We start from the raw sequence: 27,386 nt of genomic DNA on the forward strand, positions 1-27,386 counted from the left end.
TATCACAGGACCAGATCTCCAGATACCTCCATACTGATATAACAGGACCAGATCTCCAGATACCTCCATACAGATATAACAGGACCAGATCCCAGATACCTCCATAGATATAACAGGACCAGATCTCCAGACACCTCCATACAGATATAACAGGACCAGATCTCCAGATACCTCCATACAGATATCACAGGACCAGATCTCCACATACCTCCATACTGATATAACAGGACCAGATCTCCAGATACCTCCATACAGATATAACAGGACCAGATCCCAGATACCTCCATAGATATAACAGGACCAGATCTCCAGACACCTCCATACAGATATAACAGGACCAGATCTCCAGATACCTCCATACAGATATAACAGGACCAGATCTCCAGATACCTCCATACAGATATAACAGGAGCAGATCTCCAGACACCTCCATACAGATATAACAGGACCAGATCCCCAGATACCTCCATACAGATATAACAGGACCAGATCTCCAGACACCTCCATACAGATATAACAGGACCAGATCTCCAGATACCTCCATACCGATATAACAGGACCAGGTCTCCAGACACCTCCATACAGATATAACAGGACCAGATCTCCAGATACCTCCATACAGATATAACAGGAGCAGATCTCCAGACACCTCCATACAGATATAACAGGACCAGATCCCCAGATACCTCCATACAGATATAACAGGACCAGATCTCCAGACACCTCCATACAGATATAACAGGACCAGATCTCCAGATACCTCCATACAGATATCACATTACCAGATCTCCAGACACCTCCATACAGATATAACAGGACCAGATCTCCAGATACCTCCATACAGATATAACAGGACCAGATCTCCAGACACCTCCATACAGATATCACAGGACCAGATCTCCAGATACCTCCATACAGATATAACAGGACCACATCCCCAGATACCTCCATACAGATATAACAGGAGCAGATCTCCAGATACCTCCATAGATATAACAGGACCAGATCTCCAGATACCTCCATAAAGATATCACAGGAACAGATCTCCAGATACCTCCATAAAGATATCACAGGAACAGATCTCCAGATACCTCCATACAGATATAACAGGAGCAGATCTCCAGATACCTCCATAGATATAACAGGACCAGATCTCCAGATACCTCCATACAGATATAACAGGACCAGATCCCAGATACCTCCATAGATATAACAGGAGCAGATCCCAGATACCTCCATACAGATATAACAGGACCAGATCTCCAGATACCTCCATACAGATATAACAGGAACAGATCTCCAGATACCTCCATAGATATAACAGGACCAGATCTCCAGACACCTCCATACAGATATCACAGGAACAGATCTCCAGATACCTCCATACAGATATAACAGGAACAGATCTCCAGATACCTCCATAGATATAACAGGACCAGATCTCCAGATACCTCCATACAGATATAACAGGAACAGATCTCCAGATACCTCCATACAGATATAACAGGAGCAGATCTCCAGATACCTCCATAGCTATAACAGGACCAGATCTCCAGACACCTCCATACAGATATAACAGGACCAGATCTCCAGATACCTCCATACAGATATCACAGGACCAGATCTCCAGATACCTCCATAAAGATATCACAGGACGAGATCTCCAGATACCTCCATAAAGATATCACAGGAACAGATCTCCAGATACCTCCATAGATATAACAGGACCAGATCCCAGATACCTCCATAAAGATATCACAGGAACAGATCTCCAGATACCTCCATACAGATATAACAGGAGCAGATCTCCAGATACCTCCATAGATATAACAGGACCAGATCTCCAGATACCTCCATAAAGATATCACAGGAACAGATCTCCAGATACCTCCATAAAGATATCACAGGAACAGATCTCCAGATACCTCCATACAGATATAACAGGAGCAGATCTCCAGATACCTCCATAGATATAACAGGACCAGATCTCCAGATACCTCCATACAGATATAACAGGACCAGATCCCAGATACCTCCATAGATATAACAGGAGCAGATCCCAGATACCTCCATACAGATATAACAGGACCAGATCTCCAGATACCTCCATACAGATATAACAGGACCAGATCTCCAGATACCTCCATACAGATATCACAGGACCAGATCTCCAGATACCTCCATACTGATATAACAGGACCAGATCTCCAGATACCTCCATACAGATATAACAGGACCAGATCCCAGATACCTCCATAGATATAACAGGACCAGATCTCCAGACACCTCCATACAGATATAACAGGACCAGATCTCCAGATACCTCCATACAGATATCACAGGACCAGATCTCCACATACCTCCATACTGATATAACAGGACCAGATCTCCAGATACCTCCATACAGATATAACAGGACCAGATCCCAGATACCTCCATAGATATAACAGGACCAGATCTCCAGATACCTCCATACAGATATCACAGGACCAGATCTCCAGATACCTCCATACAGATATAACAGGACCAGATCTCCAGATACCTCCATACAGATATAACAGGAGCAGATCTCCAGACACCTCCATACAGATATAACAGGACCAGATCCCCAGATACCTCCATACAGATATAACAGGACCAGATCTCCAGACACCTCCATACAGATATAACAGGACCAGATCTCCAGATACCTCCATACCGATATAACAGGACCAGGTCTCCAGACACCTCCATGCAGATATAACAGGACCAGATCCCAGATACTCCCATACAGATATCACATTACCAGATCTCCAGACACCTCCATACAGATATAACAGGACCAGATCTCCAGATACCTCCATACAGATATAACAGGACCAGATCTCCAGACACCTCCATACAGATATCACAGGACCAGATCTCCAGATACCTCCATACAGATATAACAGGACCAGATCCCCAGATACCTCCATACAGATATAACAGGACCAGATCTCCAGATACCTCCATACAGATATAACAGGACCAGATCCCAGATACTCCCATACAGATATCACAGGACCAGATCTCCAGACACCTCCATACAGATATAACAGGACCAGATCCCCAGATACTCCCATACAGATATCACAGGACCAGATCTCCAGACACCTCCATACAGATATCACAGGACCAGATCTCAAGACACCTCCATACAGATATAACAGGACCAGATCTCCAGATACCTCCATACAGATATAACAGGACCAGATCCCAGATACTCCCATACAGATATAACAGGACCAGGTCTCCAGACACCTCCATACAGATATAACAGGACCAGATCTCCAGATACCTCCATACAGATATAACAGGACCAGATCTCCAGATACCTCCATACAGATATAACAGGACCAGATCTCCAGACACCTACATACAGATATAACAGGACCAGGTCTCCAGACACCTCCATGCAGATATAACAGGACCAGATCTCCAGATACCTCCATACAGATATAACAGGACCAGATCTCCAGATACCTCCATACAGATATAACAGGACCAGATCCCAGATACTCCCATACAGATATCACAGGACCAGATCTCCAGACACCTCCATACAGATATAACAGGACCAGATCCCCAGATACTCCCATACAGATATCACAGGACCAGATCTCCAGACACCTCCATACAGATATCACAGGACCAGATCTCAAGACACCTCCATACAGATATAACAGGACCAGATCTCCAGATACCTCCATACAGATATAACAGGACCAGATCCCAGATACTCCCATACAGATATAACAGGACCAGGTCTCCAGACACCTCCATACAGATATAACAGGACCAGATCTCCAGATACCTCCATACAGATATAACAGGACCAGATCTCCAGATACCTCCATACAGATATAACAGGACCAGATCTCCAGACACCTACATACAGATATAACAGGACCAGGTCTCCAGACACCTCCATGCAGATATAACAGGACCAGATCTCCAGATACCTCCATACAGATATAACAGGACCAGATCTCCAGATACCTCCATACAGATATAACAGGACCAGATCCCAGATACTCCCATACAGATATCACAGGACCAGATCTCCAGACACCTCCATACAGATATCACAGGACCAGATCTCCAGATACCTCCATACAGATATAACAGGACCAGATCTCCAGATACCCGCCCGAGATGTTCACGCTGGGGTATTGGTCAGGAGGTTCCACCTTCGTTTCCCCAATAAACCAGGTCCACCTAGAAAGGGTCCGGTGGCCCCTCATAAAAGGGGGGTACTGTAAAGGATCTGCCAGGCACAGCTTCTGTGTCAACGCCCATAGGTAATCAGTCTGCACCTGCTTTTATGTCTGTGAGACTGACTCCATCTTCCACCACTCAGGATGGCAGGCTTAGGAGTGGGGGAGCCTATCACAGCCTGGCCAGACGGAGCTAGCTCCCGCCCTCTGTCTATTTATACCTGCCTTTCCTGTTCCTCCTTTGCTTGTGATTCTTCTCTGTTGGTTTCCTGGCCTTGCTGCAGCTTCTGAACTATTTGACCCCGCTTCATACTGACCCTGGCTTACTGACTACTCTCCTGCTCTGCGTTTGGTACCTCGTACACTCCTGGTTTGACTCGGCTCGTTCACCACTCTTGTTGCTCACGGTGTTGCCGTGGGCAACTGCCCCTTTTCCCTTTGCTTTGTGTACCCTTGTCTGTTTGTCTGTCGTGCACTTATTGAGCGTAGGGACCGCCGCCCAGTTGTACCCCGTCGCCTAGGGCGGGTCGTTGCAAGTAGGCAGGGACTGAGTGGCGGGTAGATTAGGGCTCACTGTCTGTTTCCCTACCCCCACCATTACAATAGGGGAATGTGTTCCTCTTTTACCTGTATAGGAGGGATCTGTTCCTGTTAAACCTGTGTAGGAGGGATCTGTTCCTGTTATACCTGTATGGAGGGATCTGTTTCTGTTATACCTGTATAGAGGGATCTGTTCCTGTTATACCTGTATAGGGGGATCTGTTCCTGTTATACCTGTATAGGGGGATCTGTTCCTGTTATACCTGTATAGGGGGATCTCTTCCTGTTATACCTGTATGGAGGGATCTGTTCCTGTTATACCTGTATAGGGGGATCTCTTCCTGTTATACCTGTATGGAAGGATCTGCTTCTGTTATACATGTATAGGGAGATCTCTTCCTGTTATACCTGTATAGGGGGATCTGTTCCTGTTACACCTGTATAGGGGGATCTGTTCCTGTTTTACCTGTATAGGGGGATATGTTTCTGTTTTACCTGTATAGGGGGATGTGTTCCTGTTATACCTGTATGGAGGGACCTGCTTCTGTTATATCTGTATGGATGGATCTGTTCCTGTTATAACTGTATGGATGGATCTGTTCCTATTATACCTGTATGTGGGGATGAAATCTGCTCCATTCTTAGCTGTATAGGGGGGTCTGCTCCTGTTATACCTGTATAGGGGATGTCTTCCTGTTATACCTGTATAGGGGGGATTTGTTCCTGTTATACCTGTATGGAGGGATCTGTTTCTGTTATACCTGTATAGGGGAATGTGTTCCTGGTTTACCTGTATAGGAGGGATCTGTTCCTGTTATACCTGTATATGGTGATCTGTTCCTGTTATACCTGTATAGGGGGATCTATTCCTGTTATATCTGTATGGAGGGATCTGTTGCTGTTATACCTGTATGGAGGGATCTGTTCCTTTTATACCTGCGTAGGGGGATCTGTTCCTATTCGACCTGTATAGGGGTATATGTTCCTGTTATACCTGTATATGGGGGGGATCTGCTCCATTCTTACCTGTATAAGAGGGATCTCTTCCTGTTATACCTGTATATGGTGATCTGTTCCTGTTACACTTGTATAGGAGGATCTGTTCCTGTTATACCTGTATAGGGGGATCTGTTCCTGTTATACCTGTATGTGGGGGGGGGGAATCTGCTCCATTCTTACCTGTATAGGGGGGTCTGCTCCTGTTATACCTGTATAGGGGGATATGTTCCTGTTATACCTGTATGGAGGGATCTGTTCCTGTTATACCTGTATAGGGGGGATCTGTTTCTGTTATACCTGTATGGAGGGATCTGTTCCTCTTATACCTGTATGGAGGGATCTGTTTCTTTTATACCTGTATGGAGGGATGTTATACCTGTATAGGGGGATTTGTTCCTGTTATACCTGTATAGTGGGATATATTCCTGTTATGCCTGTATGGAGGGACCTGCTTCTATTATATCTGTATGGAGGGATATGTTCCTGTTATACCTGTATATGGGGGGGGGGAATCTGCTCCATTCTTACCTGTATAGAGGGATCTGTTTCTGTTATACCTGTATAGGGGGATATGTTCCTGTTATACCTGTATGTGGGGGGGGGGGAATCTGCTCCATTCTTACCTGTATAGGGGGGTCTGCTCCTGTTATACCTGTATAGGGGGATCTGTTCCTGTTATAACTGTATAGGGGGATCTGTTCCTGTTATACCTGTATGGAGGGATCTGCTCCTGTTATACCTGTATAGGGGGATGTGTTCCTGTTATACCTGTATAGGGGTATATGTTCCTGTTATACCTGTATACGGTTATCTGTTCCTGTTATACCTGTATGGAGGGATCTGTTCCTGTTATACCTGTATGGAGGGATCTGTTGCTATTATATCTGTATGGAGGGATATGTTCCTGTTATACCTGTATAGGGTGATCTGTTTCTGTTATACCTGTATAGGGGGATCTGTTCCTGTTATACCTGTATAGGGGGATATGTTCCTGTTATACCTGTATGTGGGGGGGGGAATCTGCTCCATTCTTACCTGTATAGGGGGGTCTGCTCCTGTTATACCTGTATAGGGGGATCTGTTCCTGTTATAACTGTATAGGGGGATCTGTTCCTGTTATACCTGTATGGAGGGATCTGTTCCTGTTATACCTGTATGGAGGGATCTGTTCCTGTTATACCTGTATGGAGGGATATGTTCCTGTTATACCTGTATGGAGGGATCTGCTCCTGTTATACCTGTATAGGGGGATGTGTTCCTGTTATACCTGTATAGGGGTATATGTTCCTGTTATACCTGTATGGAGGGATCTGTTGCTATTATATCTGTATGGAGGGATCTGTTCCTGTTATACCTGTATGGAGGGATCTGTTTCTTTTATACCTGTATAGTGGATATGTTCCTGTTATACCTGTATAGGGTGATCTGTTTCTGTTATACCTGTATAGGGGGATCTGTTCCTGTTATACCTGTATGGAGGGATCTGTTCCTGTTATACCTGTATGGAGGGATCTGTTCCTGTTATACCTGTATGGAGGGATCTGTTCCTGTTATACCTGTATGGAGGGATCTGCTCCTGTTATACCTGTATAGGGGGATCTGTTCCTGTTATACCTGTATGGAGGGATCTGTTCCTGTTATACCTGTATAGGGGGGATCTGTTTCTGTTATACCTGTATGGAGGGATCTGTTTCTTTTATACCTGTATAGGGTGATCTGTTTCTGTTATACCTGTATGGAGGGATCTGTTCCTGTTATAACTTAAAGGGGGGATTTGTTCCTGTTATACCTGTATAGTGGGATATATTCCTGTTATGCCTGTATGGAGGGACCTGCTTCTATTATATCTGTATGGAGGGATCTGTTCCTGTTATACCTGTATATGGGGGGTAATCTGCTCCATTCTTACCTGTATAGAGGGATCTCTTCCTGTTATAACTGAATATGGTGACCGGTTCCTGTTATACCTGTGTAGGGTGATCTGTTCGTGTTATACCTGTATAGTGGATATGTCCCTGTTATACCTGTATGTGGGGGGGAATCTGCTCCATTCTTACCTGTATGGAGGGATCTGCTCCTGTTATACCTGTATAGGGGGATAAGTTCCTGTTATACCTGTATGGAGGGATCTGTTCCTGTTATACCTGTATAGGGGGGATCTGTTTCTTTTATACCTGTATGGAGGGATCTGTTTCTTTTATACCTGTATGGAGGGATCTGTTCCTGTTATAACTTAAAGGGGGATTTGTTCCTGTTATACCTGTATGCAGGGATCTGTTCCTGTTATACCTGTATGTGGGGGGGGGGGGAATCTGCTCCATTCTTACCTGTATGGAGGGATCTGCTCCTGTTATACCTGTATAGGGGGATATGTTCCTGTTATACCTGTATGGAGGGATCTGTTCCTGTTATACCTGTATAGGGGGGATCTGTTTCTGTTATACCTGTATGGAGGGATCTGTTCCTGTTATACCTGTATTGGGGGGATCTGTTTCTGTTATACCTGTATGGAGGGATCTGTTCCTGTTATACCTGTATGGAAGGATCTGTTTCTTTTATACCTGTATGGAGGGATCTGTTCCTGTTATACCTGTATAGTGGGATATATTCCTGTTATGCCTGTATGGAGGGACCTGCTTCTATTATATCTGTATGGAGGGATATGTTCCTGTTATACCTGTATATGGGGGGGGGAATCTGCTCCATTCTTACCTGTATAGAGGGATCTGTTTCTGTTATACCTGTATAGGGGGATATGTTCCTGTTATACCTGTATGTGGGGGGGGGGGGGAATCTGCTCCATTCTTACCTGTATAGGGGGTCTGCTCCTGTTATGCCTGTATAGGGGGATCTGTTCCTGTTATAACTGTATAGGGGGATCTGTTCCTGTTATACCTGTATGGAGGGATATGTTCCTGTTATACCTGTATGGAGGGATCTGCTCCTGTTATACCTGTATAGGGGGATATGTTCCTGTTATACCTGTATGTGGGGGGGGAATCTGCTCCATTCTTACCTGTATAGGGGGGTCTGCTCCTGTTATACCTGTATAGGGGGATCTGTTCCTGTTATAACTGTATAGGGGGATCTGTTCCTGTTATACCTGTATGGAGGGATCTGTTCCTGTTATACCTGTATGGAGGGATCTGTTCCTGTTATACCTGTATGGAGGGATATGTTCCTGTTATACCTGTATGGAGGGATCTGCTCCTGTTATACCTGTATAGGGGGATGTGTTCCTGTTATACCTGTATAGGGGGATGTGTTCCTGTTATACCTGTATGGAGGGATCTGTTTCTTTTATACCTGTATAGTGGATATGTTCCTGTTATACCTGTATAGGGTGATCTGTTTCTGTTATACCTGTATAGGGGGATCTGTTCCTGTTATACCTGTATAGTGGATATGTTCCTGTTATACCTGTATAGGGGGATATGTTCCTGTTATACCTGTATAGGGGGATCTGTTCCTGTTATACCTGTATGGAGGGATCTGTTCCTGTTATACCTGTATGGAGGGATCTGTTCCTGTTATACCTGTATAGGGGGATCTGTTCCTGTTATACCTGTATGGAGGGATCTGTTCCTGTTATACATGTATGGAGGGATCTGCTCCTGTTATACCTGTATAGGGGGATCTGTTCCTGTTATACCTGTATGGAGGGATCTGTTCCTGTTATACCTGTATGGAGGGATCTGTTCCTGTTATACCTGTATGGAGGGATATGTTCCTGTTATACCTGTATGGAGGGATCTGCTCCTGTTATACCTGTATAGTGGATATGTTCCTGTTATACCTGTATAGGGGGATATGTTCCTGTTATACCTGTATAGGGGGATCTGTTCCTGTTATACCTGTATGGAGGGATCTGTTCCTGTTATACCTGTATGGAGGGATCTGTTCCTGTTATACCTGTATGGAGGGATCTGTTCCTGTTATACCTGTATAGGGGGATCTGTTCCTGTTATATCTGTATGGAGGGATCTGTTCCTGTTATACATGTATGGAGGGATCTGCTCCTGTTATACCTGTATAGGGGGATCTGTTCCTGTTATACCTGTATGGAGGGATCTGTTCCTGTTATACCTGTATAGGGGGGATCTGTTTCTGTTATACCTGTATGGAGGGATCTGTTCCTGTTATACCTGTATAGGGTGATCTGTTTCTGTTATACCTGTATGGAGGGATCTGTTCCTGTTATAACTTAAAGGGGGGATTTGTTCCTGTTATACCTGTATAGTGGGATATATTCCTGTTATGCCTGTATGGAGGGACCTGCTTCTATTATATCTGTATGGAGGGATCTGTTCCTGTTATACCTGTATATGGGGGGTAATCTGCTCCATTCTTACCTGTATAGAGGGATCTCTTCCTGTTATACCTGTATAGGGTGATCTGTTTCTGTTATACCTGTAAAGGGTGATCTGTTCCTGTTATACCTGTATGGAGGGATCTGTTTCTGTTATACCTCTATAGGGGGATATGTTCCTGTTATACCTGTATATGGGGGGGGGGAATCTCCTCCATTCTTACCTTTATAGGAGGGATCTCTTCCTGTTATAACTGAATATGGTGACCGGTTCCTGTTATACCTGTGTAGGGTGATCTGTTCCTGTTATACCTGTATAGTGGATATGTCCCTGTTATACCTGTATGGAGGGATATGTTCCTGTTATACCTGTATGTGGGGGGGAATCTGCTCCATTCTTACCTGTATGGAGGGATCTGCTCCTGTTATACCTGTATAGGGGGATAAGTTCCTGTTATACCTGTATGGAGGGATCTGTTCCTGTTATACCTGTATAGGGGGGATCTGTTTCTTTTATACCTGTATGGAGGGATCTGTTTCTTTTATACCTGTATGGAGGGATCTGTTCCTGTTATAACTTAAAGGGGGATTTGTTCCTGTTATACCTGTATGGAGGGATCTGTTCCTGTTATAACTTAAAGGGTGATCTGTTCCTGTTATACCTGTATGGAGGGATCTGTTCCTGTTATACCTGTATGTGGGGGGGGGTATCTGCTCCATTCTTACCTGTATGGAGGGATCTGCTCTTGTTATACCTGTATAGGGGGATATGTTCCTGTTATACCTGTATGGAGGGATCTGTTCCTGTTATACCTGTATAGGGGGGATCTGTTTCTGTTATACCTGTATGGAAGGATCTGTTTCTTTTATACCTGTATGGAGGGATCTGTTCCTGTTATAACTTAAAGGGGGATTTGTTCCTGTTATACCTGTATAGGGGGATCTGTTCCTGTTATACATGTATGGAAGAATCTGTTTCTGTTATACCTGTATAAGGGGATCTGTTCCTGTTATACCTGTATGGAGGGACCTGCTTCTATTATATCTGTATGGAGGGATCTGTTCCTGTTATACCTGTATAGGGGAATCTGCTCCATTCTTACCTGTATAGGGGGGTCTGCTCCTGTTATACATGTATAGGGGGATATGTTCCTGTTATACCTGTATGGAGGGATCTGTTCCTGTTATACTTGTATAGGGGGGATCTGTTTCTGTTATACCTGTATAGGGGAATCTGCTCCATTCTTACCTGTATAGGGGGGTCTGCTCCTGTTATACATGTATAGGGGGATATGTTCCTGTTATACCTGTATGGAGGGATCTGTTCCTGTTATACCTGTATGGAGGGATCTGCTCCTGTTATACCTGTATAGGGGTATATGTTCCTGTTATACCTGTATAGGGGTATATGTTCCTGTTATACCTGTATAGGGGGATCTGCTCCTGTTATACCTGTATAGGGGGATATGTTCCTGTTATACCTGTATAGGGGGATATGTTCCTGTTATACCTGTATGGAGGGATCTGTTGCTATTATATCTGTATGGCGGGATCTGCTCCTGTTATACCTGTATAGGGGGATCTGTTCCTGTTATACCTGTATAGGGGGGATCTGTTTCTGTTATACCTGTATGGAGGGATCTGTTTCTTTTATACCTGTATAGGGTGATCTGTTCCTGTTATGCCTGTATGGAGGGACCTGCTTCTATTATATCTGTATGGAGGGATCTGTTCCTGTTATACCTGTATATGGGGGGGGGGAATCTGCTCCATTCTTACCTGTACAGAGGGATCTGTTCCTGTTATAACTGAATATGGTGACCGGTTCCTGTTATACCTGTGTAGGGTGATCTGTTCCTGTTATACCTGTATAGTGGATATGTTCCTGTTATACCTGTATGGAGGGATATGTTCCTGTTATACCTGTGTAGGGGGATCTGTTCCTGTTATACCTGTATGGAGGGATATGTTCCTGTTATACCTGTGTAGGGGGATCTGTTCCTGTTATACCTGTATGGAAGGATCTATTCCTGTTATACCTCTATAGGGGGATCTGTTCCTGTTATACCTGTATATGGTGATCTGTTCCTGTTACACCTGTATGGAGGGATCTGTTCCTGTTATACCTGTATGGAGGGATCTGTTTCTGTTATACCTGTATAGGGGGATCTGTTCCTGTTATACCTGTATAGGGGGGGGGAATCTGCTCCATTCTTACCTTTATAGGAGGGATCTCTTCCTTTTATAACTGAATATGGTGACCGGTTCCTGTTATACCTGTATAGTGGATATGTTCCTGTTATACCTGTATAGTGGATATGTTCCTGTTATACCTGTATGGAGGGATATGTTCCTGTTATACCTGTGTAGGGGGATCTGTTCCTGTTATACCTGTATGGAGGGATATGTTCCTGTTATACCTGTGTAGGGGGATCTGTTCCTGTTATACCTGTATGGAGGGATATGTTCCTGTTATACCTGTATAGGGGGATCTGTTCCTGTTATACCTGTATGGAGGGATCTGTTGCTGTTATACCTGTATGGAGGGATCTGTTCCTGTTATACCTGTATGGAGGGATCTGTTCCTGTTATACCTGTATGGAGAGATCTGTTCCTGTTATACCTGTATAGGGGGATGTGTTCCTGTTATACCTGTATAGGGGGATGTGTTCCTGTTATACCTGTGTAAGGGGATCTGTTTCTGTTATACCTGTATAGGGGGATGTTTTCCTGTTATACCTGTATATGGGGGGGGGGACTCTGCTCCATTCTTACCTGTATAGAGGGATCTCTTCCTGTTATACCTGTATATGGTGATCTCTTCCTGTTATACGTGTATGGAGGGATCTGTTCCTGTTATACCTGTATTGAGGGATCTGTTCCTGTTATACCTGTATGGAGGGATCTATTCCTGTTATACCTGTATATGGTGATCTGTTCCTGTTATACCTGTATGGAGGGATCTGCTCCTGTTATGCCTGTATGGAGGGATCTGTTCCTGTTATACCTGTATGGAGGGATCTGTTCCTGTTACACCTGTATAGGGTGATCTGTTCATTTTATACCTGTATACTAGGATCTGTTTATGTTATACCTGTATGGAGTGATCTGCTTCTATTATACCGGTATAGGGAGATCTGTTCCTGTTACACCTGTATAGGGGGATCTGTTCCTGTTATACATGTATGGAGGGATCTGTTCCTGTTATACCTGTATAGGGGGATCTGTTCCTGTTATACCTGTATGGAGGGATCTGTTCCTGTTATACCTGTATGGAGGGATCTGTTCCTGTTATACATCTATGGAGGGATCTGTTCCTGTTTTACCTGTATAGGGGGATCTGTTCCTGTTATACCTGTATAGGGGGATGTTTTCCTGTTATACCTGTATGGAGGGATCTGTTCCTGTTATACATCTATGGAGGGATCTGTTCCTGTTTTACCTGTATAGGGGATCTGTCCTGTTATACCTGTGTAGGGGGATGTGTTCCTGTTATACCTGTATGGAGGGATCTGTTCCTGTTATACATCTATGGAGGGATCTGTTCCTGTTTTACCTGTATAGGGGGATCTGTTCCTGTTATACCTGTATAGGGGGATCTGTTCCTGTTATATCTGTATGGAGGGATCTGCTTCTGTTATACCTGTATAGGGGGATCTGTTTCTGTTATACCTGTATAGGGGGATCTGTTCCTGTTATACCTGTATAGGGGGGATCTGCTCCTGTTATACCTGTATAGGGGGATCTGTTCCTGTTATACCTGTATAGGGGGGATCTGTTTCTGTTATACCTGTATGGAGGAATCTGTTTCTTTTATACCTGTATAGGGTGATCTGTTTCTGTTATACCTGTATGGAGGGATCTGTTCCTGTTATAACTTAAAGGGGGGATTTGTTCCTGTTATGCCTGTATGGAGGGACCTGCTTCTATTATATCTGTATGGAGGGATCTGTTCCTGTTATACCTGTATATGGGGGGGGGAATCTGCTCCATTCTTACCTGTATAGAGGGATCTGTTCCTGTTATAACTGAATATGGTGACCGGTTCCTGTTATACCTGTGTAGGGTGATCTGTTCCTGATATACCTGTATAGTGGATATGTTCCTGTTATACCTGTATGGAGGGATATGTTCCTGGTATACCTGTGTAGGGGGATCTGTTCCTGTTATACCTGTATGGAGGGATATGTTCCTGTTATACCTGTGTAGGGGGATCTGTTCCTGTTATACCTGTATGGAAGGATCTATTCCTGTTATACCTCTATAGGGGGATCTGTTCCTGTTATACCTGTATATGGTGATCTGTTCCTGTTACACCTGTATGGAGGGATCTGTTCCTGTTATACCTGTATGGAGGGATCTGTTTCTGTTATACCTGTATAGGGGGATCTGTTCCTGTTATACCTGTATAGGGGGGGGGGAATCTGCTCCATTCTTACCTTTATAGGAGGGATCTCTTCCTTTTATAACTGAATATGGTGACCGGTTCCTGTTATACCTGTATAGTGGATATGTTCCTGTTATACCTGTATGGAGGGATATGTTCCTGTTATACCTGTGTAGGGGGATCTGTTCCTGTTATACCTGTATGGAGGGATATGTTCCTGTTATACCTGTGTAGGGGGATCTGTTCCTGTTATACCTGTATGGAGGGATATGTTCCTGTTATACCTGTGTAGGGGGATCTGTTCCTGTTATACCTGTATGGAAGGATCTATTCCTGTTATACCTCTATAGGGGGATCTGTTCCTGTTATACCTGTATATGGTGATCTGTTCCTGTTACACCTGTATGGAGGGATCTGTTCCTGTTATACCTGTATGGAGGGATCTGTTTCTGTTATAACTGTATAGGGGGATCTGTTCCTGTTATACCTGTATAGGGGGGAATCTGCTCCATTCTTACCTTTATAGGAGGGATCTCTTCCTTTTATAACTGAATATGGTGACCGGTTCCTGTTATACCTGTATAGTGGATATGTTCCTGTTATACCTGTATAGTGGATATGTTCCTGTTATACCTGTATGGAGGGATATGTTCCTGTTATACCTGTGTAGGGGGATCTGTTCCTGTTATACCTGTATGGAGGGATATGTTCCTGTTATACCTGTATAGTGGATATGTTCCTGTTATACCTGTATAGGGTGATCTGTTTCTGTTATACCTGTATAGGGGGATCTGTTCCTGTTATACCTGTATAGTGGATATGTTCCTGTTATACCTGTATAGGGGGATATGTTCCTGTTATACCTGTATAGGGGGGATCTGTTTCTGTTATACCTGTATAGGGGAATCTGCTCCATTCTTACCTGTATAGGGGGGTCTGCTCCTGTTATACATGTATAGGGGGATATGTTCCTGTTATACCTGTATGGAGGGATCTGCTCCTGTTATACCTGTATAGGGGTATATGTTCCTGTTATACCTGTATAGGGGTATATGTTCCTGTTATACCTGTATAGGGGGATCTGCTCCTGTTATACCTGTATAGGGGGATATGTTCCTGTTATACCTGTGTAGGGGGATCTGTTCCTGTTATACCTGTATGGAGGGATATGTTCCAGTTATACCTGTGTAGGGGGATCTGTTCCTGTTATACCTGTATGGAGGGATATGTTCCTGTTATACCTGTATAGGGGGATCTGTTCCTGTTATACCTGTATGGAGGGATCTGTTGCTGTTATACCTGTATGGAGGGATCTGTTCCTGTTATACCTGTATGGAGGGATCTGTTCCTGTTATACCTGTATGGAGAGATCTGTTCCTGTTATACCTGTATAGGGGGATGTGTTCCTGTTATACCTGTATAGGGGGATGTGTTCCTGTTATACCTGTGTAAGGGGATCTGTTTCTGTTATACCTGTATAGGGGGATGTTTTCCTGTTATACCTGTGTAAGGGGATCTGTTCCTGTTATACCTGTATGGAGGGATATGTTCCTGTTATACCTGTATATGGGGGGGGGACTCTGCTCCATTCTTACCTGTATAGAGGGATCTCTTCCTGTTATACCTGTATATGGTGATCTCTTCCTGTTATACCTGTATGGAGGGATCTGTTCCTGTTATACCTGTATTGAGGGATCTGTTCCTGTTATACCTGTATGGAGGGATCTATTCCTGTTATACCTGTATATGGTGATCTGTTCCTGTTATACCTGTATGGAGGGATCTGCTCCTGTTATGCCTGTATGGAGGGATCTGTTCCTGTTATACCTGTATGGAGGGATCTGTTCCTGTTACACCTGTATAGGGTGATCTGTTCATTTTATACCTGTATACTAGGATCTGTTTATGTTATACCTGTATGGAGTGATCTGCTTCTATTATACCGGTATAGGGAGATCTGTTCCTGTTACACCCGTATAGGGGGATCTGTTCCTGTTATACATGTATGGAGGGATCTGTTCCTGTTATACCTGTATAGGGGGATCTGTTCCTGTTATACCTGTATGGAGGGATCTGTTCCTGTTATACCTGTATGGAGGGATCTGTTCCTGTTATACATCTATGGAGGGATCTGTTCCTGTTTTACCTGTATAGGGGGATCTGTTCCTGTTATACCTGTATAGGGGGATGTGTTCCTGTTATACCTGTATGGAGGGATCTGTTCCTGTTATACATCTATGGAGGGATCTGTTCCTGTTTTACCTGTATAGGGGATCTGTCCTGTTATACCTGTGTAGGGGGATGTGTTCCTGTTATACCTGTATGGAGGGATCTGTTCCTGTTATACATCTATGGAGGGATCTGTTCCTGTTTTACCTGTATAGGGGGATCTGTTCCTGTTATACCTGTATAGGGGGATCTGTTCCTGTTATACATCTATGGAGGGATATGTTCCTGTTATACCTGTGTAGGGGGATCTGTTCCTGTTATACCTGTATGGAAGGATCTATTCCTGTTATACCTCTATAGGGGGATCTGTTCCTGTTATACCTGTATATGGTGATCTGTTCCTGTTACACCTGTATGGAGGGATCTGTTCCTGTTATACCTGTATAGGGGGATCTGTTCCTGTTATACCTGTATAGGGGGGGGGGGAATCTGCTCCATTCTTACCTTTATAGGAGGGATCTCTTCCTTTTATAACTGAATATGGTGACCGGTTCCTGTTATACCTGTATAGTGGATATGTTCCTGTTATACCTGTATGGAGGGATATGTTCCTGTTATACCTGTGTAGGGGGATCTGTTCCTGTTATACCTGTATGGAGGGATATGTTCCTGTTATACCTGTGTAGGGGGATCTGTTCCTGTTATACCTGTATGGAGGGATATGTTCCTGTTATACCTGTGTAGGGGGATCTGTTCCTGTTATACCTGTATGGAGGGATATGTTCCTGTTATACCTGTGTAGGGGGATCTGTTCCTGTTATACCTGTATGGAAGGATCTATTCCTGTTATACCTCTATAGGGGGATCTGTTCCTGTTATACCTGTATATGGTGATCTGTTCCTGTTACACCTGTATGGAGGGATCTGTTCCTGTTATACCTGTATGGAGGGATCTGTTTCTGTTATAACTGTATAGGGGGATCTGTTCCTGTTATACCTGTATAGGGGGGGAATCTGCTCCATTCTTACCTTTATAGGAGGGATCTCTTCCTTTTATAACTGAATATGGTGACCGGTTCCTGTTATACCTGTATAGTGGATATGTTCCTGTTATACCTGTATAGTGGATATGTTCCTGTTATACCTGTATGGAGGGATATGTTCCTGTTATACCTGTGTAGGGGGATCTGTTCCTGTTATACCTGTATGGAGGGATATGTTCCTGTTATACCTGTATAGGGGGATCTGTTCCTGTTATACCTGTATGGAGGGATCTGTTGCTGTTATACCTGTATGGAGGGATCTGTTCCTGTTATACCTGTATGGAGGGATCTGTTCCTGTTATACCTGTATGGAGAGATCTGTTCCTGTTATACCTGTATAGGGGGATGTGTTCCTGTTATACCTGTATAGGGGGATGTGTTCCTGTTATACCTGTGTAAGGGGATCTGTTTCTGTTATACCTGTATAGGGGGATGTGTTCCTGTTATACCTGTGTAAGGGGATCTGTTCCTGTTATACCTGTATGGAGGGATATGTTCCTGTTATACCTGTATATGGGGGGGGGGGACTCTGCTCCATTCTTACCTGTATAGAGGGATCTCTTCCTGTTATACCTGTATATGGTGATCTCTTCCTGTTATACCTGTATGGAGGGATCTGTTCCTGTTATACCTGTATTGAGGGATCTGTTCCTGTTATACCTGTATGGAGGGATCTATTCCTGTTATACCTGTATATGGTGATCTGTTCCTGTTATACCTGTATGGAGGGATCTGCTCCTGTTATGCCTGTATGGAGGGATCTGTTCCTGTTATACCTGTATGGAGGGATCTGTTTCTGTTTTACCTGTATGGAGGGATCTGTTCCTGTTACACCTGTATAGGGTGATCTGTTCATTTTATACCTGTATACTAGGATCTGTTTATGTTATACCTGTATGGAGTGATCTGCTTCTATTATACCGGTATAGGGAGATCTGTTCCTGTTACACCCGTATAGGGGGATCTGTTCCTGTTATATATGTATGGAGGGATCTGTTCCTGTTATACCTGTATAGGGGGATCTGTTCCTGTTATACCTGTATGGAGGGATCTGTTCCTGTTATACCTGTATGGAGGGATCTGTTCCTGTTTTACCTGTATAGGGGGATCTGTTCCTGTTATACCTGTATAGGGGGGGGGAATCTGCTCCATTCTTACCTTTATAGGAGGGATCTCTTCCTTTTATAACTGAATATGGTGACCGGTTCCTGTTATACCTGTATAGTGGATATGTTCCTGTTATACCTGTATAGTGGATATGTTCCTGTTATACCTGTATGGAGGTATATGTTCCTGTTATACCTGTGTAGGGGGATCTGTTCCTGTTATACCTGTATGGAGGGATATGTTCCTGTTATACCTGTGTAGGGGGATCTGTTCCTGTTATACCTGTATGGAGGGATATGTTCCTGTTATACCTGTATAGGGGGATCTGTTCCTGTTATACCTGTATGGAGGGATCTGTTGCTGTTATACCTGTATGGAGGGATCTGTTCCTGTTATACCTGTATGGAGGGATCTGTTCCTGTTATACCTGTATGGAGAGATCTGTTCCTGTTATACCTGTATAGGGGGATGTGTTCCTGTTATACCTGTATAGGGGGATGTGTTCCTGTTATACCTGTATGGAGGGATCTGTTCCTGTTATACCTGTATGGAGGGATCTGCTTCTGTTATACCTGTATAGGGGGATCTGTTCCTGTTATACATCTATGGAGGGATCTGTTCCCGTTATACCTGTATAGGGGGATCTGTTCCTATTATACCTGTATGGAGGGATCTGTTCCTGTTATACCTGTATGTGGGGATGAAATCTGCTCCATTCTTAGCTGTATAGGGGGGTCTGCTCCTGTTATACCTGTATGGAGGAATCTGTTCCTGTTACACCTGTATAGGGGGATCTGTTCCTGTTATACATGTATGGAGGAATCTGTTCCTGTTACACCTGTATGGAGGGACCTGCTTCTATTATATCTGTATGGATGGATCTGTTCCTGTTATACAGTGAAGGAAATAAGTATTTGACCCCTTGCTGATTTTGTAAGTTTGCCCACTGTCAGAGACATGAACAGTCTAGAATTTTTAGGCTAGGTTAATTTTACCAGTGAGAGATAGATTATATTAAAAAAAAAAAGAAAATCACATTGTCAAAATGATATATATGTATTTGCATAGTGCACAGAGAAATAAGTATGTGACCCCCTACCAACCATTAAGAGTTCAGCCTCCTCCAGACCAGTTACTGCTCCAAATCAACTTGGTGCCTGCATTATAGACAGCTCTTACATGGTCACCTGTATAAGAGACTCCTGTCCACAGACTCAATGATCAGTCTGACTCTAACCTCTACAACATGGGCAAGACCAAAGAGCTTTCTAAGGATGTCAGGGACAAGATCATAGACCTGCACAAGGCTGGAATGGGCTACAAAACCATAAGTAAGACGCTGGCTGAGAAGGAGACAACTGTTGGTGCAATAGTAAGAAAATGGAAGACATACAAAATGACTGTCAATCCACATCGATCTGGGGCTCCATGTAAAATCTCACCTCGTGGGGTATCCTTGATCCTGAGGAAGGTGAGAGCTCAGCCGAAAACTACACGGGGGGAACTTGTTAATGATTTCAAGGCAGCTGGGACCACAGTCACCAAGAAAACCATTGGTAACACATTAAAATCCTGCAGTGCCCGCAAGGTCCCCCTGCTCAAGAAGGCACATGTACAGGCCCGTCTGACGTCTGCAAATGAACATCTGGATGATTCTGAGAGTGATTGGGAGAAGGTGCTGTGGTCAGATGAGACTAAAATTGAGCTCTTTGGCATTAACTCAACTCGCCGTGTTTGGAGGAAGAGAAATGCTGCCTATGACCCAAAGAACACCATCCCCACTGTCAAGCATGGAGGTGGAAACATTATGTTTTGGGGGTGTTTCTCTGCTAAGGGCACAAGACTACTTCACCGCATCAATGGGAGAATGGATGGAGACATGTACCGTCAAATCCTGAGTGACAACCTCCTTCCATCCACCAGGACATTAAAAATGGCTCGTGGCTGGGTCTTCCAGCACGACAATGACCCGAAACATACAGCCAAGGCAACAAAGGAGTGGCTCAAAAAGAAGCACATTAAGGTCATGGAGTGGCCTAGCCAGTCTCCAGACCTTAATCCCATCGAAAACTTATGGAGGGAGCTGAAGATCCGAGTTGCCAAGCGACAGCCTCGAAATCTTAATGATTTACAGATGATCTGCAAAGAGGAGTGGGCCAAAATTCCATCTAACATGTGTGCAAACCTCATCATCAACTACAAAAAACGTCTGATTGCTGTGCTTGCCAACAAGGGTTTTGCCACCAAGTATTAAGTCTTGTTTGCCAAAGGGATCAAATGACTACAGCCAAGTTTAAGGACGCGGCAGTCGTCCGAAACGCGTAGGCCCCGAGGACAAGCACTTTCACTTCTCACTCACCCTGGACTACATGCAACTGGACTTCCTTTTAATCCATCATCATTAAACTTGGAACTAAGATTCCGTTTTAATAGCATTCAGCGCTGGATCCTACCTTCTTCCTTCCTTGCTAGCCTGCCGTGTGCCGACACGAGGATCCGAGCGCCATCCATTATCCACACCACACTGGAGTGTCAAGGTGAGCTGGAGGTCTCCTCCCCAGTTTCTTTTTGGATCAAATACTTATTTCTCTGTGCACAATGCAAATAAATATATATCATTTTCTGTTTTTTTATATATAATCTGTCTCTCACTGGTAAATTTAACCTAGCCTAAAAAATTCTAGACTGTTCATGTCTTTGACAGTGGGCAAACTTACAAAATCAGCAAGGGATCAAATACTTATTTCCTTCACTGTATGTTCCTGTTATACCTGTTTGAAGGGATCTGTTCCTGTTATACCTGTATGGAGGGATCTGTTCCTGTTATACCTGTATAGGGGGATCTGTTCCTGTTATACCTGTATGGAAGGAGCTGTTCCTGTTATACCTGTATGGAGAGATCTGCTTCTGTTATACCTGTATAGGGGGATCTGCTTCTGTTATACCTGAATAGGGGAATCTGTTCCTATTATACCTGTATAGGGGATCTGTTCCTGTTATACCTGTATAGGAGGGATCTGCTATTTTATACCTGTATGAAGGGATCTGTTCTCATTATACCTGTATAGGGGGATCTGTTCCTGTTATACCTGTATGGCAGGATCTGGTTGTTATACCGGTGTAGGGGGATCTGATTCCTGTATAGGAGGGATCTGTTCCTTTTACACCTGTATAGGGGGATCTGTTCCTGTTATACCTGTATAGGGGGATCTGTTCCTGTTAGATCTGTATAGGGTGATCTGTTCCTGTTATACCTATATAGGGGGATGTTTTTCTTATACTTGTACGGAGGGATCTGCTTCTGTTATACCTGTATGGAGGAATCTGCTCCTGTTATACCTGTATGGAGGGATCTGGTTGTTATACCTGTATGGAGGGATCTGTTCCTGTTATACCTGTATGGAGGGATCTGTTCCTGATATACCTGTATGGAGGGATCTGTTCCTGTTATACCTGTATAGGGGATCTGCTTCTGTTATATCTTTATATGGGGGTCTGCTTCTTTTATAACTGTATAGGGGGTCTGCTCCTGTTATACCTGTATAGGGGGGTCTGCTCCTGTTATACATGTATAGGGGGATCTGTTCCTGTTATACCTGTATGGAGGAATCTGCTTCTGTTATACTTGTATAGGGGGATCTGCTCCATTCTTACCTGTATAGGGGGATCTGTCCTGTTCTACCTATATGAAGGGATGTTCCCATTATACCTGTACAGGGGAGTCTGTTCCTGTTATACCTGTATAGTTGGATCTGCTTCCGTTATATCGGTATCTGTTCCTGTTATACCTGTATATGGTGATCTGTTTTGTTATACATGTATGGAGGGATCTGTTCCTGTTATACCTGTATGGAGGGATCTGTTTCTGTTATACCTGTATGGAGGGATCTGTTCCTGTTATACCTGTATGGAGGGATCTGTTTCTGTTATACCTGTATGGAGGGATCTGTTAATGTTATACATGTATAGGGGATCTGTTCCTGTTATACCTGCATGGAGGGATGTTTCTGTTTTACCAGTATGGAGGGATCTGCTCCTGTTATACCTGTGTATGGGGATCTTCTCATCTTATATGTATGGAGGAATTTGCTCCTGTTCTATCGGTATGGAGGGATCTGCTTCTGTTATACCTGGGTAGGGGGATCTACTTCTGTTATACTTGTATGGAGGGATCTGCTTCTGTTATATCTGTATGGAGGGATCTGCTCCTGTTATCCCTGTATAGGGGGATCTGCTCCTGTTATACCTGTATAGGGGGATCTGATCCTGTTATACCTGTATGGAGGGATCTGTTCCTGTTATACATGTATGGAGGGATCTGTTCCTGGTTTACCTGTATAGGGGGATCTGTTCCTGTTATACCTGTATGGAGGGATCTGTTCCTGTTATACCTGTATGGAGGGATCTGTTCCTGTTATACCTGTATGGAGGGATCTGTTCCTGTTATACCTGTATGGAGATATCTGTTCCTGTTATACCTGTATGGAGGGATCTGTTCCTTTTATACCTGTATAGGGGATCTGTCCTGTTCCTGTTATACCTGTATGGAGGGATCTGTTCCTGTTATACCTGTATAGGGGAATCTGCGTCTGTTATACCTTTATAGGGGGGATCTGCTCCTGTTATACCTGTATGGAGGGATCTGTTTCTGTTATACCTGTATAGGGGGGATCCGGTTCTGTTATACCTGTATCGGGGGGGATCTGCTCCTGTTATACCTGTATCGGGGGATCTGCTTCTGTTATACCTTTATAGGGGGGATCCGGTTCTGTTATACCTTTATAGGGGGGATCTGCTCCTGTTATACCTGTCGGGGGGGATCTGCCTCTGTTATACCTTTATAGGGGGATCTGTTTCTGTTATACCTTTATAGGGGGGATCTGCTCCTGTTATACCTGTATCGGGGGGATCTGCTCCTGTTATACCTGTATCGGGGGGATCTGCTTCTGTTATACCTTTATAGGGGGATCTGCTCCTGTTATACCTGTATCGGGGGGATCTGCGTCTGTTATACCTGTATAGGGGATCTGTCCTGTTCCTGTTATACCTGTATGGAAGGATCTGTTCCTGTTATACCTGTATGGAAGGATCTGTTCCTGTTATACCTGTATTAGGGGATCTGCTCCTGTTATACCTGTATAGGGGATCTGTCCTGTTATACCTGTATGGAAGGATCTGTTCCTGTTATACCTGTATGGAAGGATCTGTTCCTGTTATACCTGTATAGGGGGATCTGCTCCTGTTATACCTGTATCGGGGGGATCTGCTCCTGTTATACCTGTATCGGGGGGATCTGCTCCTGTTATACCTTTATAGGGGGATCTGTTTCTGTTATACCTTTATAGGGGGGATCTGCTCCTGTTATACCTGTATCGGGGGGATCTGCTCCTGTTATACCTGTATCGGGGGGATCTGCTCCGGTTATACCTTTATAGGGGGATCTGTTTCTGTTATACCTTTATAGGGGGGATCTGCTCCTGTTATACCTGTATCGGGGGGATCTGCTCCTGTTATACCTGTATCGGGGGGATCTGCGTCTGTTATACCTGTATAGGGGATCTGTCCTGTTCCTGTTATACCTGTATGGAAGGATCTGTTCCTGTTATACCTGTATGGAAGGATCTGTTCCTGTTATACCTGTATAGGGGGATCTGCTCCTGTTATACCTGTATAGGGGATCTGTCCTGTTTCTGTTATACCTGTATGGAAGGATCTGTTCCTGTTATACCTGTATAGGGGGATCTGCTCCTGTTATACCTGTATCGGGGGGATCTGCGTCTGTTATACCTTTATAGGGGGGATCTGCTCCTGTTATACCTGTATGGAGGGATCTGTTCCTGTTATACCTGTATAGTGGGATCTGCTCCTGTTATATCTGTATGTTTAAGTTTCTTGTTGCAGCAGAACTTTTGTTATGCGAGCTCATTATTTATCCTTCCATTACGGGTAATTCTTGTCACTACTGTACGGTGTATCACATTTATATGAGTTCATGTTCCTGTAAACACGCCTCATATTCTGTTCATTTTACCATACAGGGGATGAGACCTATCAGGATATATTTCGGGATTTCTCTCTGATGGCATCAGACGCTCCAGAGAAGTTATCCCGGCGAGCCGGTGACTCCCGATTGAGCACTCTCTGACCGCGAGGCTGGACGGCCGGAGTCTAGTGAGCGCCAGGAATTTTGCTAATAAATAGACATTTTATTGAGGCCATCACGGAGTCACGTCGGAGGAGAGTTGCAGTAACGATACTGCGCGGGGGCCTGAGCTGTGGTATTCCAGCAGTTTTCCTGCAGACCGCGGCGTTGTGTCAGCGTTGGCCTCCTTAAGACACCTGTTCTCACTTATACGGTTTTCTTGGCCGCTCTCGTCTTTGAGGAGCTCGTTGGGTCCTGTTCTTTCTTCCAGTAGTGGCCAATGACGATGAGATGGCACACGTGGTCCTGTGTTGTATTCTAATACTACAGGAGTATCCGGCAAAGGCAGCTCCACTCTGTGCTCACAACAGCCATTGGCCAGAGTCGTGTCATGTTTAGCTGGTGGCACATCATGTATAGTCCTCGAGGTCCTCTGCATCCTGATTTTTGACTTGGCGGTTCTGCTCCTGCAACAGATTCCAGGCACAGTGAGGATGATGAGCGCTCCAAGAAGGAGGAAGGAGCCGGAGACAATAAAAGATAAGGAGAAGTCTCCGGTCAGATCACACAGCCAACCTGCAAGAAAGAGCGTGCTCCTACATTATACAGCCATAGGGAGACTCCTGTGACATCAGACCTCATCAGTAGATACCTCATGGACTCTCTAGCTGCCAGCTCGATATCCTGAACCCGTGTATTACTCTTATTTATGTATCGGTTATAGGCTTAATAATAAAACAGGACTTTATGTGAAATCTTTGCTCTCGGTCTATAGATGGTGACTCTCAGGATCTGGGCTTTACTGTGTAACCTGGGACAGAGCTCCTCTCAGATCCACAGTGACCTCTAGAGATACATGAATGGAAATGGTTTTGTGCTTAGGGCTGTTGGATCATTATTAGACATGTGTTGTCCTTCGTGTCAGCCAAGGAGAAGATAATTGACCGGTGAGATGACCGGCTGCTTTAGTCACTTGTCCATGTTGGGCTCATGGTAGATCGTAGACAATGGGTCCATAGCTGGGAGACCTCATTAGGAGAGATATCACTGCCCGTCCCCACTATCTTCATACATTAGCTTCTCCACCCCATCTCCCATCTCTCCAGTTGTCTACATTCCCGACCGCCTTGATGATGTCTCCTATGCACTATGTGACCTGTTCTGGATCCTAGAGAAACCCCTGTCAATGGTGACTGTCCACGTCTTGTCTTCTTCAGAAGACATTGCAATCTCTTTGCTGTCGAGCCCCATCACCTTTGGTCCTCTCTACCCTAATATGTTACTATAGCTGCCGTCTTTCTGCTTCTCCCAGGCTTCAATATGGCAGTCTGACAGCTGTTTTCTCCCTTTTGTAGTTTTTATTGCGCAGGACATCACTATAGCGTAGGGTAAGGACTATAGGAATGGGTCACTTACCTGATATAGGAGGTCCAAGAAGTCCTCCCACACTCTCCAGCATCTGGAGCAGTCCCAGAGCAGGAAGAACCCTCTCTGCCCCTACTACCCATGGAAGGGCCGAGAACGCTCCAGGAGTCAGAGCCCCAGCACAGAAACCAAATGCAATGGAAGCAGCACGCATCTCCACCTCTGTAACTGCTAGGGGTAGTAGTCCAAGGACCACAGCGGCCAGCCCTGTCCAAAGGCTCAGCAAGTGAAGTGTATGTTTTGGACTTAGATCAGATAGCCAACCAGCAAACAGGCGGCCCCCAACGTCAGCCACCCCAATGAGAGCCATTAGAAAGGCAGCCTGACGATCTCCAATGCCTTTTGTCCGCATATGTGCGACCAGATGAGTGAAGGGCACAAAGTAACCAGCATTGATGAGTGTTATAGCCAGGCAGTACCACAAGAAAGCCCAATCACAGAGAAGTTCCCATCCCCAGAGGAAGGAGCGAGGCTGAGCCTCACCGGAGGCACGGAGCAGAGCCCCACATGGCACCGAATGAAGAGCCACTCCAGACAGCAAGAGCATGGCCCCCGACCAAGAGTATTCTTCTACAAGGTACTGGAGGAGGGGTGTCAGGGCAAAGGAGAAGACACCAACACCAGTCAGCACGAATCCAGTAGCTAAGGAGCGCCTACGTGAGAAGTGGCAAGTTACAGCGGCCATCGACGGTGAGAATATTAGAGCCCATCCAAAACCTGCAGAAAAACAAAGACAGTGTTAACCCCTTCCTTATTATTCTAGGACCCTGCCCCTCCTCCTGCAGGGTGATAAATACAGAAGAGAGCTCCTCCCACTGCAGGGTGATATATACAGAAGAGAGCTATGATCCTGCCCCTCCCCCTGCAGGGTGATATATATAGAAGAGAGCTATGATCCTGCCCCTCCTCCTGCAGGGTGATATACATATAGAAGAGAGCTATGATCCTGCCCCTCCTCCTGCAGGGTGATATATACAGAAGAGAGCTATGATCCTGCCCCTCCTCCTGCAGGGTGATATATACAGAAGAG

General features: G+C 44.7%; 2 protein-coding genes across 6 annotated transcripts in view; one reads left to right on the top strand and one right to left on the bottom strand.

Annotated features, from left to right (window-relative positions):
* ACAP1 (ArfGAP with coiled-coil, ankyrin repeat and PH domains 1) overlaps window positions 1-25,674 on the top strand; it is an 89,206-nt gene extending 63,532 nt beyond the window's left edge. The window contains exon 22 of the mRNA XM_075847381.1: window positions 24,828-25,674. Coding sequence (XP_075703496.1) covers window positions 24,828-24,934 — 107 coding nt within the window. The 3' untranslated portion in view covers window positions 24,935-25,674. The remainder of the gene's footprint in view (window positions 1-24,827) is intronic.
* SLC16A13 (solute carrier family 16 member 13) overlaps window positions 24,975-27,386 on the bottom strand; it is a 55,456-nt gene continuing 53,044 nt past the window's right edge. For all 5 annotated transcript variants that reach the window (XM_075847393.1, XM_075847389.1, XM_075847392.1 and 2 more), the window contains exons 4-5: window positions 26,348-27,073; window positions 24,975-25,507 (exon numbers count right to left, since the gene is read on the bottom strand). In XM_075847393.1, coding sequence (XP_075703508.1) covers window positions 25,008-25,507; window positions 26,348-27,073 — 1,226 coding nt within the window. In that variant the 3' untranslated portion in view covers window positions 24,975-25,007. The remainder of the gene's footprint in view (window positions 25,508-26,347; window positions 27,074-27,386) is intronic.

The sequence above is a fragment of the Rhinoderma darwinii genome (assembly GCF_050947455.1).
Source record: "Rhinoderma darwinii isolate aRhiDar2 chromosome 3 unlocalized genomic scaffold, aRhiDar2.hap1 SUPER_3_unloc_3, whole genome shotgun sequence".
In the NCBI taxonomy this organism is placed as follows: Eukaryota; Metazoa; Chordata; class Amphibia; order Anura; family Rhinodermatidae; genus Rhinoderma; species Rhinoderma darwinii.